At 47.9% G+C, this 20,042-nt stretch overlaps 1 protein-coding gene across 2 annotated transcripts in view; it reads left to right on the forward strand.

Moving 5' to 3' along the window:
- Window positions 1-20,042, forward strand: part of Myrip (myosin VIIA and Rab interacting protein) — a 192,828-nt gene that overhangs the window by 22,404 nt on the left and 150,382 nt on the right. For both annotated transcript variants that reach the window (XM_015985631.3, XM_076577376.1), the window contains exon 2: window positions 15,609-15,751. In XM_015985631.3, the coding sequence (XP_015841117.3) occupies window positions 15,642-15,751 (110 nt within the window). In that variant the 5' untranslated portion in view covers window positions 15,609-15,641. The remainder of the gene's footprint in view (window positions 1-15,608; window positions 15,752-20,042) is intronic.

Consider the following 20,042-nt stretch of genomic DNA (forward strand, 5'->3'; position numbering starts at 1 on the left):
CATCATAACAGAAGCGATTGAGTGAAGGCCAAGGCTGGAGGGACTCCTGGGATGGGGGAATGGTCTCCAGGCTGGGAGGACCCCTGGGCTGGGGGAATGGTCTCCAGGCTGGAGGGACTCCTGAGCTGGGGGAATGGTCTCCAGGCTGGGAGGACCCCTGGGATGGGGGAATGGTCTCCAGGATGGGAGGACTCCTGGGCTGGGGGAATGGTCTCCAGGATGGGAGGACTCCTGGGCTGGGGGAATGGTCTCCAGGCTGGAGGGACTCCTGGGCTGGGGGAATGGTCTCCAGGCTGGAGGGACTCCTGGGCTGGGGGAATGGTCTCCAGGCTGGAGGGACTCCTGGGCTGGGGGAATGGTCTCCAGGCTGGGAGGACCCCTGGGCTGGGGGAATGGTCTCCAGGCTGGGAGGACTCCTGGGCTGGGGGAATGGTCTCCAGGCTGGGAGGACTCCTGGGCTGGGGGAATGGTCTCCAGGCTGGGAGGACTCCTGGGATGGGGGAATGGTCTCCAGGCTGGAGGGACTCCTGGGCTGGGGGCCTGTCACATGACTTTCTTCTCAGCTCTGACTCTCTTGTCTGGCCAATTCCATCAGTTAGTTCTGAGAACTGATGCCCTGAGACACTAGATCCTTTACACAGAACCCCACCACACAGAACATACTTTTGGTAGTCACTGTTCCAGAAAGAACAGATTAAAAAATTCCCTAGAGCAAATTTGTGCTGCATTTAAATGATTTATTTAATTTAAATTATTTAATTTCATGCAATATGGGAAACCTTCCCAAAGTCACAGAATGATTCTGCAACATACAGGTCAAAATAAGCAATTCTGTGACTCTGTGACTTCTAAAGAATGTGAAAGAATGTGCAAGAAAACAAGAGGGTGTGGATATTCTGAAAATGCTTATTTTGAGATGTCTAAAATAGCACAGGTCACAAGGATCAGTAGGAGTTAAGGGTTGATCTTGGCTCTATTGCTCTGGGCAAAGCTTCATCCTCCTCTCCCATCCTGCAATCCTAGTTCACAAACTGTCTGTCTTGACTCCCTCAGGACCAATCTCATTGTCCCTTAGTTCCAGCACAGTAGACTCTATAAGAAGCTGAGTCTCCCTGGACACTTTCACCTCTTGAACTCCTTCCTCATGTCTACTCTTCTTCCTCGGCCCTGCCCTCCTCCTGTCCCCTGTAGGTGCCATGCTGGCTGGTCACCAGCAGGAGACCACACACAGTAGACTGTTGAATAGAGGGAAGGATGCTTTCCTGAGTCCAGCCAGTCAAGTGTTACTCTCCTCCAAAGCCACAGGTTAGTTAACAGATACAATTAGGTCCATCACTGATCCATGCATACATCTTTAAACCCTGTCAATCTCCAAATAAAGAAGAAACCGAGGTCATTCTTTTACCCAACATCACAAAGCACAACCTTTCAGACAGCTGGGAACTACTCTTCCTGCAGAAAATGATACAAAGTCCTATGCTTAAATACCCTGCTATAAAATTAATACATTTAAGATTTATTTATTTCAATTTTTATGTATTTGAATGTTTTACCTGCATGTATGTATGTATATGTATGTATGTATGTATGTATGTATGTATGTATGTATGTATGTATGTATGTATATGCACCGTGCACGTGTCTGGTGGCCTCAAAGGCCAGAAGAAGGCATTGGATCCCCTAGAACTGGAGATATAGCCACCATGTGGGTGCTGGGAACTAAACTCAGGCCCTCTTCATGGGCAGTGAGTTCTCTTAACCACTGAGCTCTTTCCAGCCCCTAAAACATATTTTATGTTGTGTAATAAAGGGATAAGAGGGAAGAGGACTAAGAGCCTTGACTACAGTCAGCACAATGCTGGTCCAGGGAAGCCACTGGCCTTCCCTAGAAGCCCTGTGTGGAGCCACATGTGGCACAGGAGTGATGGCCTAGGCCAGGGAACCTTGTGTGCTGAGCCGCCCTGGCCACTGCCTCCTCCTGTGCACGTGTGTGCCAGCTTGTGTGTCCTTATGACAACAGTCCATTCTTTGGGGGTGTCTAATGGTTCTTTATTGGTCCTCCTGGACTCACTTTAAAAGTGAGGGTTCAACAAGGACAGGACTCATGGGATACTGGGCCTGAGTTCTAAACTCTGCGACTACAAAAACCCCATGGAGTTCCCATGATAGGAACCCAAGCTCTCTTGGGGCCATAGAGATGGCTCAGCATTAAGAGCACCAGCTATTCTTCCAGAGGACCCAGGTTTGGTTCCCAGCACTGACAACCGTTGGTAACTGTGGTGGTTTGGATAAAAATGGCCCCCATAGGCTCAGATACTTGAATGCTTAGTCACCGGGGAGTGGAACTGTTTGAAAGGATTAGAAGGATTAGGGGTGTGGCCTTGTTGGAGTGGGTGTGGCCTTGATGGAGAAAGTGTGTCACTAGGGGTTGGCTTTGTAGTTTCAAAAGCCCAAGCCAGGCCCGGTTTCTCTCTCTGCCTATAGATCAGGATGTAGCTCCCAGCTACTTTTCCAGCACCTGCCTGCCACCATGCTCCCGGCTATGATGATTATGGACTAAACCTCTGAAACTGTAAGCCAGCCCCACTCAAATGCTTTCTCTTACAAGAGTTGCTGTGGTCATGGTGTCTCTTCACAGCAATAGAATAGACCATAACTCTCATCCTGGGGATCCGACATCCTCACCAGGCACTGCACACATGTGGTGCACAGACTTCCACACAGGCAAAACACTCATACACATAAAATAAAAATAAATAAATCTTTTCAAAAATCCAAGTTCTGCAAGCTGTTGTTGGCCTGTAATTGAGGTCTTTACATATAAATGGATGCCTCTAAGTTAGTCTTTTGTTCCTTCTTGAAAGTACATACTCTTTTCTTGTCTGCTATTAGCCATCTTAATTCTTCTGTTTAGGGAACAAATGGGATTGTGAATTTTAGCTGATTGTTTGATGGCAAATTCAGAATTGGAGATGTCTGAATTAGTGAGGTTTTACTGTGTTTTTTAAATGATGTTTTGTTCTCTAGCCTAATTAATTATGTGGTCTCATTCTAAATATAGCTAGGTACAAGCTCTTATATGAATACATATTTTATTACAGACAGAAGCAATGGGCTAGGCATGTTTATCGTAGAGGGAATAAAGGCCTTCATTAGTTATCCAGTTGAAACCGAGAGGGGCATTTGTGTATTTTTGTCAAGTGTTCATCAGTGGCTTTCTGTGCAGGGCCTCGAAGGCACCTCAAGGACAGGAAGCAGATGGGGTAAAGATGGAGGAGGCTCCACAGGCCTTCGCAATGTCCAAAGAGTCGGGATACAGGGATGGGGTACTGCGGACATTTCTCTATGGTCAAATAGCGTGAACACAGACGGAGCTCTCAAACGGACACTTGGCTTTTTGTTTTCTCTCTCAGAGCAGTCATTACCGGTAAAGCCAGAACAATGACATCAAGATTTATTATAAACCGGGCCATTTTTTGTCCGTAATGTGTGATGCATGTTTGTGTCTGTAAGTGTGTAAGTGTTTGACCTGTAGACCCGTTTTATGTACCGACACACCCAGAGTCATGTAGAAGTTTCTCCCTTGAACAGGAGTTGAAAGTGGGGAGAGCTGAAGAAGCTGCGGGGGGCCGGTGGCGGAGGGCAGAGCGTTTGCTTCTTCAGCACAAGGACCCAAGTTTGAACCCTGGAACCCTCATAAAATCCTGGTGCAGCAGCACACAGTCTCTATCCCTAGGGCTCCCTCTACTCCTGCAGTGAGAGGGGAGTAGAGACAGGGGACTCTCTGGGAGCTTTCGGGCCAGCTAGTCTTGTATGCAGCAGCAGAAAGCATCAGAGACACCCAGTTTCAAACAAGCTGACAGGCAAGGACCATCCCCCAAGGTAGTCTCCTGACCCCCACACACTGGCACATGCTTCCCTCTCCTGCCCTCTTAGACACACACACACCATACCCCACCCTGACACACACCATATCCCCCCCACACACTGTACCCCTCCACACCATACCCCCACACACTATATCCCCCCACCATACCATTCCCACCCACCCATACCATACCCCCCACCCCCACACATCATACCCCCCCACACATACCCCCTCCACACCATACCCCCCACACCATTACCCTCTACCATACCCCTGACACACACACACACTATACCCCCCATCATACCCTCCCACTCACACACACCATACCCCACTATACACACACACAGAGTTTTTTTTTTTTTAAGAAAAGAGTCATGGAGGAATTAACTTGCAAAGAATCCAGAATAATCAAATGACAAGAAAACCCAGAGAGTGAAATAAAATTAGGAAAATAATATATAAACAAGACAAAAAGTTTAACAAATCAAAGCAATAAACCGTCCCATCTCAGAGCTGAAGGGCACAGTTATAGAACTAAAAATTCAGTAGGAGGTGTCAACAGCAGACTTGATAAAAAACAAACAAACATCCAAATTATCCGGTTAGAGGAGGAGACAAAATGAAAAAAGCCCCCAGAAGTTTCCAATGCTGTGTGATCCATTTCCAGCCCTGATCTAAAAGTTAAAATACAAGTATATGAACAATAACTAGTTCTAATACTATTATTGATATGTAGCAAAGAGCAGTATAAATTGCAGGGGGAGAATAGGTAGCAGCTTTTATGGATATTACCAAATTTAAGTTGTTTTAAGCATGAAATAGTATATGCTTTAAAAATATTTTTTATTTATATGTGTGTTAATTTCTGTGTGTATGTACACATGGGTGCGGTGCCAACAGAGGCCAGAAGAGGGCGTCAGATCCACTAGAGCTAGAGTGGCAGGTGGTTGTGACCCACCCAGCATGGGTGCTGGGAACTGAACTCAGGTCCTCTGGAAGGGCAGTCAGTGCTCTTAGCTGCTGAGCCCTCCTCCAGCCCTGTGTGTGTGTTTATAACTAGCTATATCAAGTTGAGAAAGCTCCCTTTTATATCTACTTTGCTGAGTGTGTTCAACACAAAAGTGTTTTTACTTAAAATTCAATGGTTGTGTCAAATGCTTTTCTGTATCTGTTAAGAAATGATAGTCTTTGTTCATTACAGTTAATCTTTCATGTGTGATGGTTTATATTGCCTGTCAACTTGACAGGACCTAGAATCACCTAGAAAAGGAGCCCCTGGGTATGCCTGTGAAGAATTAGCTGGATTAGGTTGGCCTGTGGGCATGCCTGTGTGGGGATTTTCTTGGTTACGTTGAGATAGGAAGGCCCATCTTAAATGTAGTTAGTACCAGTTCCTGGGCTGAGTCCAGGTTGAATAAAAGGGAGAATGGAGTGGAGCACCTTGCCTCTCAGCTCTGGCTATGGATACAATATTACAGCAGTTACAAGCTACTGTAGCCATGCACACCCCACCATGATGGACTGTACCTTAGAACTGTGAGCCAAAATAAGCCCTCCGTCCCTGTCTCCCTTTCCCCCCTCCATCCCTTGATTCCTTCCTCCGCCCTCTCTCCCTCCCTCCTTCTCTTCCTTCCTCTCTCCTTTCCTCTCTGCCTTCCTTCAAATGTTTTCATCAGAGGATTTCATCCCAACAGCAGGAAAAGCACCTGAGGCAATGTTAGCCTTGCATTCTAGCATAAACTCTTCTCATGTTGCTGGATTTGGTATTGGTCAGGAATGTTTGTAAGGGTGTTGGGTTTGTTGTGTTAATTTGTTACTCTGTCTTTGTTGAATTTTGGTATCTGGTGACACCTGGCCCCTTTAAACAAGTTGAGAAATGTCTTCTAGGTTCTGTTCATGGAAGCCCCACTCTTTCTCTGTGTGTGATATACTTCATCAGTGAGGTGTCCCAAGCCTGTGCTTTCTTCCTTCATGGAAACATTTTGTTGTTGTGACAGATTCAGTCTCCTTACTACTTATTTGTCAACTCAGAGTTTTAATTTTTCCTCAAGTCAGTTTTGGTGAGGTCCTCCTAGGAATGCTTTATTCTATCTAGGTCATCTAATTTGTTGGCATTTAGTGGTTCATAGTGTTTCTTTTTAATCCTTTTTGTTTCTTTAAGGTCTATTGATGTCTCATTTTCATCCCTTAATGATTTGAACATTCTTTCATGGTTGGTATCACTAAAGGTGTGACCATTTTGATTATGTTTTCAAAGAATGAACTTTAGGTTTTGTGGAGTTTTCTCTGCTTTCTGGATTAGTCATTTTCCCGTTGCTGTGTGTGATAAAATGCCATGACCAAAAGCAACTTTAATAGAAGAAAGTTTATTTTGGCTTAAAGGGAGAGTGCATGCACGTGGAGAGCAGGCATGCTGGCGGGGGCAGGCAGCTGAGAGAGTACCTGCCAACCCAAACACCAAGCAGAGATCCTGAACTGGAAGTGTCCCGAGCCTCCATACTTTCTAAGCCCACCCCCAGAGACAACTTCCTCCAGCAAGGCCACACTTCCTAAACCTTCCCAAACAGTGCTTGAGCTGGGGACTAAGCATCCAAATGCCTGAGCTTATGGATGTCCTTTCTCATTCAAATCACCACAATTTCATTTATTTCCACCCCAGCTTTGTTAATTTCCGTTTTCTGCTTAGTAGGAAGATGGAGTTTCTTTTGCTAGTTCATCAAGATGAAGGAATGCTTTTGTGGAAGGTTAGTTCTTTGACCACATTTGTAAGAATGGATTCCTCCCTTCTCTTCTCCTGCATCCTTCCCTCCCTCCCCGGGCCTTGTCAGGTCTCTTAGTGACCTGACTGAGGATGCTTGTATTTGATGAGTCAGTTTTCTTTTGTAACTTTCAAAAATCTGTTTTTATCTTTGGTTTTTTGACAGTTTGCTGTGATGTGTTGTGTGGGTTTCTGTGATTTTATCTTCCTTGGGGTTCGCTGAGCCTTTGGATATGGAGATTGTACTTGCCTTCTAGTTTGAGATTTTTTTCATTATTATTTATTCACTTTTTCTTCTGTCTCTTTCTATTACTCCTCATTTACTGAGATAACAAATCAGAAAAATGTCCTGGTATGCCACAGATCTCAGAAGCTGCCTCCCTGTCCCCCATCTCAGGTAATCTCAATTGGTTTGTTTCAGGTTATCCAAATCTTCTTTCCCCTGACAGTTTAGACAGCGTTGAGTCCTTCCAGTGATTCCCCCCGCCCTCCATTTCAAGGCTGTCCTTTACATTTGGTACTTTGTTATGGCTCTGTCTCCCTTTTGATGTCCTCTGATGACGTCATGCTTTCCTTCAGCTGTTTGCATAGGATCTCCTTTAGCCGTTTTTATAATAGCTGATGTAGACTTTGTCATATGAATAGCTCATATTGACGGTTTCTCTTCCATCATTATTTGTCTCACGATTGCCTGAAAACTGAATATTTTATATGATACAGTATGGCAGGCCTGGGAAATCAGATATCTGCCTCCTCGCTTTGGGTTTGTTGTTTCTATTTGTGTGGTTGGGGACTTCTCTGGATTAATTCTATAAAACATGTATTTTCTGTCATGTATGGCCCCTGAAGTGCATCTGGGTTCACCTTGTGGCCAGTCGAGCTCACAGAGACTTTCCTAATGCCCGGACTTGGTGAGTCTGTGCTCAAGGGTCTCTGCATTTGTACTGGGAAGTCCTCCAGCCATCTGGTCAGGACCTTCACTATTGTCTTCACCCTCACTTCTTCCTGTCTGTGCAGGGTCAAAAGTTCATCCAGAAGCGAGATTCTAGGGCCTTTTGGCTCTTTTCAAAGCTTGAGTGGACTATACATGTGACTTTGAAGACTTTCGGGGACATGTTAGTCCTTTCAAAGTCCCCGTGGACATATCTCCTCCTCTCGTTTTCCCTTGTAAATGATTTAAAAAGCAGTTCTTTTTGTCTTTAATCTCAGCGACAACTGCTCACTGCTTTTGTTGCCGCTATGGTCTGTCCTCTGATGTCCCGCCTTGTACAGTCTTCTGACCTCACCAGATTGAGCAGGGCTCACTCTCAGTGTGGCTCCTTCTGTGGCCTTGGTCTTGTGGAGCAGTTGATTGCCCCAGACCCCCTCTTTGAAGGAACCATCTTAGTACCAGAGGCTCCCCAGACACAGCAGGATAAGGGCCAGAGGAGGGTTGGATCCGTTTGTTGGTCTTGGGCACCTTAAATAACCTCATTAATGAATGAGGAGTTTCCTATATGGGCTAAATGATATTTGACCTTTGTGTAGATTGCAATAAATCATGCTTTAAGACAGTCTCTGTGGTAGCAAGAACTTGACTGCAGTGAGGCCAGTTCTGTTGAACGCCTGGGTTTGTATTTGGGCTGGTTACTGACCTCTTCTGTCTGAGACGTGATTGGCTGTGTAAGTGATTGCAGAGCTGCGGCTTTTGCGGCTGTTGTTGTTGATATTGGTGGGGGGAGGGTCTCACTGTATCGCCAGACTGGCCTCAGACTACAACTATGTCCTACTGTGGTGTCCTGGTGCATGTATGGTGTCAATTTGACACAGCGTAGAGTTGTCTGAGAACGGAGTCAGGTGACCAGATTGCCCCACGGGCATGCCTGCAGGGGATTGTCTTGATTATTAATTGACGCAGAGGATCCAGCCCACTGTGGGCGGTGCCATTTCATGGGCAGGTGGGCCTGTGCTGTATGTATATGACAGGCGGCTAAGCAGGCACCTGTGGGCAAGCCAGCAAACAGCATTCCCCGTGGTTTCTGCTTCCAGAGCCTGCTTGAGTTCCTGACGCCCTCAGTGGTGGACTGTGGCCTGGAGGCTGAGTTGCTTTTGGTCATGTTTGTCCCAGCAACAGAACGAAAGTACCACTAGATGTTCTTGTGTCTCTTGTGGACTCCCGTGTCAGCAAAAGCAACATTTATGCTAAGTCTCCTGATCTGCCTCCCAGGTGTGTCACTTCAAACCAGTTACTTGATGTGTCTGTCTGAGGGAGTCACCTGCAAAGCGGTTACACTAATGGTGTGTGTGCTCCCCACTCTGTGATAGTAAAGTGAACAGCACAGAAAAGATTTAAGTAGCTCTATTTATTTATTTTTGTACAAGGGTGTATCTGTGGGGAGGTGCATATGTCCGTGGGTATTTATGTATGGAGACCAGAGGTCAACCTCGGCTGTCATTCCTCTGTAGATAAGTTAAAAACCATGTTTAAAGTGTGCTGTTGGCATGAGTGCTCATCTGAGTACACACCAGGAAGAAGAGCTGAGAAGGACCCATGTATGTGTCTGTGTGTGTGCCTGTCTGTCTGTCTGTCTGTCTGCTTGTCTATGTTATGACCAGCCTGCATGCCTGCCTACCTCTATCTATCTATCTATCTATCTATCTATCTATCTATCTATCTATCTATCTATCTATCTATCTATCATCTATCTATCATCTGTAACCTATACCTGTCTATCTGTCTGTCTACACTGTCTATACTATCTATCATCTATCCATCCATCCACCTATCTCTAACCTATTTATGTTTATTTGTGTACCATTCATCTGTCATGTATCTACTGTCCATTATTTTTCCACCATCTACCAATTGTCTATGAACCAGCCTACTATATATCAGTCATCCAATCTGTCTGTCCTCTAGCTGTCATGTGCATAAGGCATCCGAGTTAGAGAATCCAGTTGATGCTGGGCAGCTGCCCCACATGACCTGACGCAGACTACACTGCTGTAGCTGGGATTCACTTGGAGTCGTTCATTTTTCCCCCTTGTGTGATTCTAAGGGCCATTTGTTAGAAGTTTGAACAGGTGGAAGTGGTCAAAAGAAACAAAACCAGGATGCTGTGCAGTTATTCGAGGGCCAGCCTCTCCGGCAGGAGCGCAGCAGGCCACTCGCCTCTCACACCCCACTATGGCCACGTCAGAGTCCCTGCCGAGGCTCCTGCATTCAGCTTGGATGAGGCACAGCCCTAGTCCACAACTGGCAGTGTCTGGCTGCTGAGCATGGATACATGGATACATTTTAGAGGAAGAGCCAATCCGTGTCAGGGAGGGGATGGAGCGAAGTTCAGAGATCCATCGATCCAGGCACTAAATAGCCACAGGGAAAATACAATCTCTACCCATGTGAGCTTTTCTTTCCCAGCGATGCTCTCCCTTCCTTCTTCCCTCCCTCCTTCCCTCCCTCCCTCCCTCCCTCCCTCCTCCCTCCCTCCCTCCCTCCTCCCTCTCTATCGAAAGCAACTTTAATGGGAAAGTTCTAGCATCTCACTTCCTCTGTGGGAATAAGATCTTTTGCTTCCTTTTTAGCCAATGAGAAGAGTAACAGAGTATTTACCTCTTATCACTTAGAGGACATTGGGTTTTCCAACTTAGTCATCTTGTCTTTTTATCCAAGATGCAACATAGACACACAAACACACACAGACAGAGACATGTGCACACAGGCACACACACAGAGAGAGAGAGAGAGTGTTCTGGGTCCTGCCCAGGATGTCACTCCTGCACACACTGGCCTTTCCCGGTGAACGTCTTGTCCAGGTGTTTTCAGTGTTCCCTCAGTGTCTGAGGTTCTTTTCATTGCAAGGGTTCTGTTCACCAGTTTCCAAAATAAAGTGGTTCTCAACCTGTGAGCTGTGACCCTTTCACAGGGGTAGCCTACGACCATTGGAAAACACATTACTACTCATAATAGTAGCAAAATCAGAGTTATGAAGTAGCAGTGGAAATAATGGGGTCATCACAACATGAGGAACTGAATTAAAGGGTTGCAGCATTAGGAAGGTTGAAACCCACTGCTACAGAAGTACCGCCTTTGTTTTGGTCTGTGTTTACCATTAAAGCTGTGGGCCACTAGGGCTGGATTATATTGTGCTAGGTTTCAAACCCAGGGCTCTATCAACTGGACTCCATCTCCAGCACACACTGGCTTTCATTTTTAAGTCTTTAGCTTGTGATGATAATGGTGATGATGATGATGATGATGATGATGATGATGATGATGGTGGTGGTGGTGATGGTAATGGTGGTGGTGTTGGTGATGGTAATGGTGGTGGTGGTGGTGATGATGGTGGTGGTGGTGATGGTAATGGTGGTGGTGGTGATGGTAGTGGTGGTGGTGATGGTAATGGTGGTGGTAGTGATGGTAATGGTGGTGATGGTGGTGGTGATGCTAAGCTGCTGCTGCTGATTATGATGATGATGCTTTAGTGTCTGTAGATAGCCTCAGAGGCTATAGGCAGGGGATCTACAGTTATAGGCAGTTGTGAGTTCCTGATGGGAACAAAACGTGGGCCCTCTGCAAGAGCAGTATGGTTTTAACCACCAAGCCTCTCTCCAGTCCTGTCAAAGCCCGGCTGAAGATCACCTGACTTCTGGTACTTACATTCAAAAGGCCACACATCTGCTCAGGGACTCTGTAGAAGTGACCAGAGTGCATCAGCAATGGTTTGAGTTTGTGCGGTTTCCCAGTTAGCCCCCAGAAGGCGGGTGCTGTTCAGGAAACTGCCCTGCACTCACATGTTCACAGACTCTCAGCTGATTATCTCATAAGCCTTGTGTAGCCCCACGAGGACGGCAGAGCGTGACACTTGGCTCAGATTTATTACAGAGGAGCTTCTCTGCCACAAGCTGCTCGTGGGAACAATAACTCAGCAAACACTTTTGGGAGGTGGCACTATAATTAAATGCTGAGGTGGTATTAATTTTCTCATTGCTAAATTTTAGGGTGTATTCCCTCCATTGCATCTAGGTTGGGTGTCAGCCAGAGGAAGCAGGTGGAGGCAGCCCCAGTGGGGCCAGGAATGCTTGCACCTGACATGTGTCTGGACATACACCTCTTCTCCTGGGGTGTCCTTTCTCATCCTCTGAGATAGGGTACAGCCTGAGTGTCCTCACAGAGGCATCTTTCCTCAGCTCAGCGGCGGCACTGTCTGACTCATTGCACATGGCATCTAATTGTGTTTATTGTCAAAAGGGAAGAGCCCGCACCATTTCTCAGAAAGCGCTCGCTCTCTGGGCCATTTGGAGTCACGTGATCTATTTCTGCACAGCAGCCACTTAGCCCTCTTGAGTCTCCACCACTCCTTTTCAGATAGGATCAGATCCCCATTGCCATTTCTAGCCAGCGGGGCATCTTAGAACCTCATCTACCATCACTGGTAATGTCGTCCTCAGGAAAGGTCCACCACAGACAGGGCCCTAACAGAGTGCCGTGTGTGTGTGTGTGTGTGTGTGTGTGTGTGTGTGTGTGTGTGTGTGTGTGTAGGGGGTCAGGGCCCTTACAGAGTGGTGTGTGTGTGTGTGTGTGTGTGTGTGTGTGTGTGTGTGTGTAGGGGGTCAGGGCCCTTACAGAGTGGTGTGTGTGTGTGTGTGTGTGTGTGTGTGTGTGTGTGTGTGTGTGTGTGTAGGGGGTCAGGGCCCTAACAGAGTGGGGTATGTGTGTGTGTAGGGGGTATATGTGCATATATGGTATATGTGTATGGTGTGTGTGTGTATGTGTGGTGGGTGTTGTATATGTGTGTGGTATCTGCACATCCATGTGCAAGTGTGTATGCCTGTGCACACGTGTGTGGAAGCCAGAGGAGACATTGAGTGTCCTGCTGTGTCATTTTCCACATTGTTTTTCAGTAAACCCAGAGCAAGGTTGGAAGTCAGCACTCCCAGGAATCCTCCTGTCTCTGCACCCATAGTGCAAGGTTACAGCCGCATGTGTGGCCATGCCCAGCTTTTCCTTTTTTTCTGAGATTTATTTATACTTTATGTGAGTGTTTTGCCTACACGTATGTCTGTGTACCATGTGTGTGCCAGGTTCCCACCGAGGCCAGAAGAGGGCATCCAGTCCGTCAGAGCTGAAGTTACATATGATTGTGAGCTGCCATCTGGGTGCTGGGAACTGAACCTGGGTTCTCTGCGAGAGCAGCCAGTGCTCTTAATCAATGAGACAGCTCTCCAGCACTGGCCTGGCTTTTTATGTGACTTCTGTGGATTTGAACTCCGGTCTTCGCCCTTGACCAGCCAGTGCTCTACCCACTGGGCCATCTCCAGCTCTTTAACGGGGTGTTCACAGGAAGACATGCACCCACGTGTCTGCTGCACCTCTGTAGGACCCTGCTTGCTTGTGGGTGGACTGAGGGGGCTGACTGTTCCCCCTGGGCAGGACTTGGGCACCGCTTTGACTTCCGCTGCTCTGCAGGTCTCAAGGTCACCCCCCCACCCCAGGGGCATTTGGCTAAAGCAGGGATGATTTGTTTTCATCAAGTTGTATTACTGGAGTGAAAAGTTTTTAAATGCTTAAAATTCCTGTCATGATTTGTGGTGAAATCTAGAGATTAGTTAGTATCACGCCATCACATGGTTTTAAATAGTTTCACAAGAGGCTTAAGGACGAAGTCAATCCGTTTGATCCATTTGTTGCTGTTATTTGGAAATGAGAAGAACACATAATTAAAAAAATACCAACCAGGTAATGGAGTGGTGGTGTGTGACTGTAATTCCAGCAATAAGGAGTCTGAGGCAGGAGGATTACTGTGAACTCAGGACCAGTCTGGGCTACATAGTGAGTTGAAGGTAAACCAGAGCTACATAGTGAGACCTTGCTTTAAAAAAACAAAAGGAAGCAGACAAATACCAACAACCAAGGAGGCAGGAGGGATGGCTTAGTGGTTAGAGCACTTGCTGCTCTTCCAGAGGACCTGAGCTCAGTTTCCAGCACCCACATGGCAGACAGCTCACAGACACCTGCAATTCCAGTTCCAGGAGAGCCAATGCCCCACAACAAATACCCGCTTCTGACCTCTGAAGGCCCCTGCGCCAACATGGAACACACCACACACACACAGACACACACACACAGACATATACACACACACAGACACACACACACAGACATACACACACAGACACACACACACAGACACACACACAGACATACACACACAGACATACACACACAGACACACACACACAGACACACACAAACACACACACAACACACAGACACAGACACACACACACCACACACACACACACCACACACACACAGACACACACACAGACACTACACACACACATACACAGACATACACACACAAACACACACACACCACACACACACAGACACACACACAGACACCACACACACACACACATACACAGACATACACACACAGACACATACACACACCAACACACACACACACATACACAGACACACACAGAGACACACACACACACCACACACACACACACACACACACACACACACACACTGGAATCTGCTGTTCCTAGATAGTACACATTGAAAGAGGGACACGGGACCCAGAACCTTCCCTGTTAAAGCCGGAGGTCCACATTGCCCTCTGTTGATAAGATGCCAGTGTGCAGGACCAGGGTCCGAGGAGGCAGGGAGACAGCCAGGTCACAGGTGCCACTCCTGGGGAATAGCAGAGGGGTGAGCGCAAGCCTTGTTTTCTTCTCTGTGAGTTGTGAGTGGGTATTAGATGTAGTGGGTGTGAGAATTGTTTAATATATGTGTATGAGAAACTCAAGCTTGTGACATACAGCAGCAGTTCAGTCATTTAATGGAAACTTTATTAAGGACGTTTGTTTATTATAATCCCAGTGCCGTTTTTTATTACAGTCCCAGTGTGTTTTCTTGAACAGTTTCAGATAGCTCGTTATACTTGTAGATTATTTTTTGTTTAGTTTGAGGTTTATGTTACTTCATTTATTCATTCATTCATTAAGTTTTGAGATGGGGTCTCATGCAACTTAGGCTGGCCTTGAACTCTATGTAGCTGAGACCAAAAGCCAAAGGAAAAACAAAATAGGTAAAAACTAGGAAATAGTTTTTAAAGGACGTTCAATGACCTTGAACTTTCGACCCTCCTGCCTCCACCTCTGGAGTGTTGAAACTATGGTGTAGGACACTACCACACCCAACTTGATGCAGTGGTGGGGATTGGTGCATGCCAGGCAAGCGCTCTCCCAACTGAGCCACGAGCCAAGTCCCAGCGCTTGCGTTATCCTATGAACTCACAGAGCACACAGTTTCGGCTCCTCCCTCTGGCTGTGTGCGTCATCTTGGGATTCACTGCATAAATATCTAGGGTTTATTGCACAGGCCTGAAGAAAACTTTTAGGGGTATAATATATGTAGGATAGTTCTTTATTTAAGGGAAATATTATAATTCATTTTGTGATTTAAAAGAATACCTATAAATAACCTGTCAAATTACAGAAATTAAGAATTCTTGATTATTGCTTTTTAGTGCTTTGTAGAAATCTGTGTTTTATTTTGATGAAAAAGGAAAGATTTTCTGTTGTTGCTGGCTTCCTCCCTCCCTCCTTCCCTCCCCCCTCCCTCCCTCCCTCCCTCCCTTCCGTCCTATGGTAGCCCAGGCTGGCCTAGAGCTCACTATGTAGCCCAGGATGACCTTAAACTCCTGATCACCCCTCCTGCTTCCGGTTGCTGGAGTCGCAGGTGTGTGACACCGTGCCTGACATACAGATGTCTTTGTCACCTGGCAGATGCTCAGTTGCCCTCTTTGCCGCAGTCTGGCCGGGGCCATTTAGAAGCAGCGTGTGTGAGTTCAGAGGAACTCACTGCCTTTGTACACACCAGCAGAAATGCTGTGTTTAGTACTGAGTCAGCAGGAGGGTGGATTCCATCCGCTCTGAGCTTGATCCCGTCCTCAGTCTGTGATCTCTCCTTTCGCTCTCCAGATCTAGTTCTATCGTCCGTGTTTGACTCTGATCATGGGGAGGAAGCTGGACCTGTCCGGTCTGACAGACGATGAGACGGAACACGTTCTCCAAGTGGTACAGAGAGACTTCAATCTTCGCAAAAAGGAGGAGGAACGGCTAAGGTGAGGAGGCTTTCTCGCCTGACCACGTAGGGACAGCAGGACTTAGTCACTGTCACAATCACACACGGGTGTATGGAAGGGCCACCCGCCGTTTGTTGAAGATCTTCCCACAACCAGTGACGTGTGTCCAAAGGTCCCTGTAGCACCTTAGCAAGAGTCTGGCTACAGAGCCAAAGGAGCTTAAAATATCACCTTAAAACCTCAGGCATCTGTGTTTGTCTCCCTCCATATGGCTTTCCTTTAAGATGCCCGGGAGAGGTTTGGAAGCAATGAACAGAGGAAATGATGTCATAGGAAATATTATTTCATCTTCTGCAGGTCCTTTAGGGAACGTAAAACTCACAGTGCAACGTTTTCTTCCACGGCCTTGGGCTGAATTCTTTCTTGTTCCTCCAAGTAGCTGTGTTTCTGTGGGTTCGGGAGGTCAGGTCTCAGGTGTGGTGTTTACCCTGGGACGACGATGACGATGACGATGACGACGACGACGACGACGATGACTTCTTCAGTGCTGGCAGAAAGTGAAGGACACAAGTTGTGGGAGTAGGAATTAAGTTTTGGGGTCATAGTGTGGAGATGTAGAGTGAGGTGAAGAAGTCCCAGGAAGAGAACAGAGGAAAAAGCAGCCGTCCAGCTGTTCCTGCCCCACGCATGCAGAATTTGCCTCCCAGACCTGCCCAGCAGTTCTGCCATTGTGATCCCCAGTTTACACAGAGGTGCCGGTGGATTTTGAAGCAGCTTGAAGGGAGAAGTTTCACCTGGACTCACAGTTTGAGGATGCAGGTCCATCGTGGCAGGGAGGGCATGGCGACAGGAGCGTGGAGCAGAGGGTCATGCTGCACCCACAGTTCGCAAGCAGATCGAGATGTGAGCCCCCATTCACTAGCCTTTCCTGCTCCTGCATGTCTTTTCATTCATCCTGGGCATCAGTCCGCTGTCAGGTGGGTCCTCCCTGCTCCATCACCTCTCTGGAAGCACCCTCACAGACACGCCTAGAGGTGTGTCCACTAGGTGATCTAGTCAGGTGGACACTTAACTCTCACAGATGTCATGCAGTCCGTGAAAAGAAAATGACAAAGATTTTCCAACGCAAAACACAAGTCCTCTGCTCCACGTTGAGGGTCACCCTGGGGTGTCCCGGTGACCTTCATGTTGAGGGTCACCCTGGGGTCTCCTGGCATGGCCTTCACATTGAGGGTCACCCTGGGTCTCCTGGCATGGCCTTCACATTGAGGGTCACCCAGGGTTCTCCTGGTGACCTTCATAAATCTGAACACATGTTTCCATTGCTTTATCCCGGTGACCTGCCTTTGGATGATGGAGACTTGGCTAGCTTGTTCTCAGGGCTTCATCCTTAGCTTCTTGAGGATTATTCTCTTGTGTTTGGCTTGGTTTTTCTATTCACCATTGTTCGAGTTGCCGTGTGTTGCTGTGACACAACATTTGACCAAAAGCAGCTTAGGGAGAGACAGGGTTCCTTTCAGCTCGCAGCCCATGATGAAGGGAGGTCGGGGCAAGCGGGCAAACAGAAGCCATGGGGACGCCGCTGCCGGCTCCCTCTCAGGCTCACACTGAGCTTTCTTATACAGGGGCAAGCAGGCAAACAGAAGCTAACTTTCTTATACAGCCCTGACCACCTGCCCAGGGCATGGTGCCACCCACAGTGGACTGGGTTCTCCCATGTTGAGACAATCAGGATATTCCCCCAGTCATTCCCAGAGGCCAGTATGATCTGGGTAGTCCCTCTAGTGCGACTTTACCTTCTCCAATGACTCCAGGCTTTGTCAAGTTGACAGATGAAGCTAACTAGGACAATTGTTTTTAAAGTTTAACACGAAAACCTCCTGTTCCGTGAACTTGGCCATCCTCTCTCAGTTCTGACAGAGCAGTGTCCATCTGCTGGGCCCAGTCCGTCCTCTGTAACCGCTCTGCTCTGTGTCTTTCTACAGAACCATTCACACCCAGGGCTGAGGCCCCTCACATGCTGCCCTGCAAACCTCTTGGAGTCTCTCTGTTTTGTCTGGGGCTTGCTTTTGAGTGTTTGGAAGCCAGCAGGTAGCACTTACTCAGTCGTGTCTGGAAACGCTCTCTGTGCCCACCCCACCCCCACCTCCACAGAACTCTGTTGGACTCTGTATGTGGCTGATGGTTCTCCTCATTGCTGTTATGAGTTAGTTTATTTTTATTTCTTTGTTGTTATTTTAAAGGAGTCTTGGGAGGGAAGGGAGGACACTAAGTGGTAGCTTCCTGTCATCTGGAAGCCAGACAACACAGTAACTTGCCTGCCTGCCTGGACTGTCGGGTTCCCGGGGACCATGCAGAGGTAGGAGGCACTCCGGGTGGTGGTGTACCGCATGCTTTGGGGCCAGATACAGTGGCACAGGAAACTCTCCTCCACTGATTACAGCCTTTTGACCCCCAAAGTCAAAAGGGTTCTAGGAACGGAGAGGTGATTGTTTCTCATTACCTGCCCTTGCAGCTTGGCCAGCGTTTCTGGAAACCCTGCAGACTTCCAGGTTCTCACAACTAATGGGACCCTTGGAGGGAGGCAGCCCTGTAGTGGGCTGTCTTCTCTCTGCTATGGCTTGGCCTTCAGCTTCCAGAACTCCACATCTATTCAGGAATCCTCAGATTTATTCCTTTTCCTTGGATTAGCTGCATCGATTTCTGTTAGTGTTGGTCCCTTTAAGACGATGAACACCAAGCAGACCGTGCCTTGAAGGGCTGCTGGGCCCGGCTCTGCTAAATATATTGAGTGTCTAAACAGGATGCAGTGAGAATAATAAATTAATTAGTGCTAAGACACCGCATCTCCAGCTCTGTCTGCAATGGCTTGCATTTTCCCAGCAGTGGGTTTGTCATCCACATCTCGGGAAGCGTCTCCTCCCTTCCTCCTCTCAATTAGACAGATCTGGAAAGACCTTCAGGTAGTGTACAATAGCCATGTTTAAGTCCATGGTCAGAAATCACAACTGTCTACTGCATTTCTTCTTTAATTTGATTTGGGGGGATAAGGGGAGGGGTCAGTGTAGTATTTGTGCCAGGTACCCCCCCCCCTCACAGCTTTTGGCCCAGCGTGGTTTTGGTGGGAAGCAGTCCTAGAGAGACAGGATGCCCTGACTAGAGGCAGCAATGTGATAGGTTCAAACACCCAGGGCCTCACAGTGAATGGGGGGTAGGGGTGGGAGTGGTTCCACCACACTTTCTTCTCTGCTGGGCTCCTAGAACAATGCTGGGTACCCAAAAAATAATGAAGGTTGGGGGTGTGGTGGGGGTGCGTGTGTGCGTGTGCACATGTGTGAGCATGCATGTGGACACCAGAGGTCAAGCTCGGTGTCACTCCTCAGGAGCCATCAGCCTGTTTTCTGAGATAGGATCCCTCACTGAGGTCTCAGGTTCTCTTGTCAGCTGGGCTGGCTGGCCAGCGAGCTCCAGGCATCTGCCTGGCTCTGCCTCCCCAGTGCTGGGATTGCAGGCACATGCCACCATGCCTGGCTTTTATGTGGTTACTGGGGATTGAGCTCAATAAGTACTTTCCTGTCTCCCAAGCCCCGTTATTGATGATTTTTATAGAGTCCCTCCTGAATCAGATCACCAAGGCCTAGGCTTCTGCACCCCTCAGATGCAGAGGTGTGGGGTGCAGTGGTGGTGGTGGGGCACTGCCAGCTGTGGCTCAACTTGTACATGTTCCTGACAGACCTCATGGGCGGGCTTGCTTGGGGCTCAGACGTCTGGTCCGGTGTTCACCTCAAACCCCCTCCCCCACCCTGCTTGATTGGGCAGTGTTAATTTCGAGACTTCCTTTCTTCACTTTCCACCGCACAGAGTGTCATGAGGTTCAGCTGGGACGTTGTCACTTAGACAGATGAAATTATCATCATGAGCGAACTGGCAGAACCCAGCAGCACTCACCCAGTGTTTTCCAGCTGATTCTACAGTTCACGGAGGCCACTGAGGTCTGGCAAACCGATGTGAGGAGCAGGGCCTATGTCACTTCTGGGCTGAGCACTGAGGAGGTGGTGTGGCTCCTCATCTGTCCACTTGCCCACCATGGTGACTGCTGGGGTCTGTTGAGGTATGGCCTTACAGTGGAGATGGGGCCGGGTCCCTAGGTCACTGCATGGAGAAAGGCTCTGGTGACCATCAGAGGACTTGGTGTGAGTTCACTGGGTTCTGACTCTAATGGTTAAACTCAGTTGTCAACTTGATGAGCTCTAGACTCACCTGGCAGGGCCAGTAGGCATGCCTGTGGGGGATTTAAGATTAGGTTAGTTGAGACGGAAGACCTGCCCAC

Source organism: Peromyscus maniculatus, chromosome 7, assembly GCF_049852395.1.
Source record: "Peromyscus maniculatus bairdii isolate BWxNUB_F1_BW_parent chromosome 7, HU_Pman_BW_mat_3.1, whole genome shotgun sequence".
In the NCBI taxonomy this organism is placed as follows: Eukaryota; Metazoa; Chordata; class Mammalia; order Rodentia; family Cricetidae; genus Peromyscus; species Peromyscus maniculatus.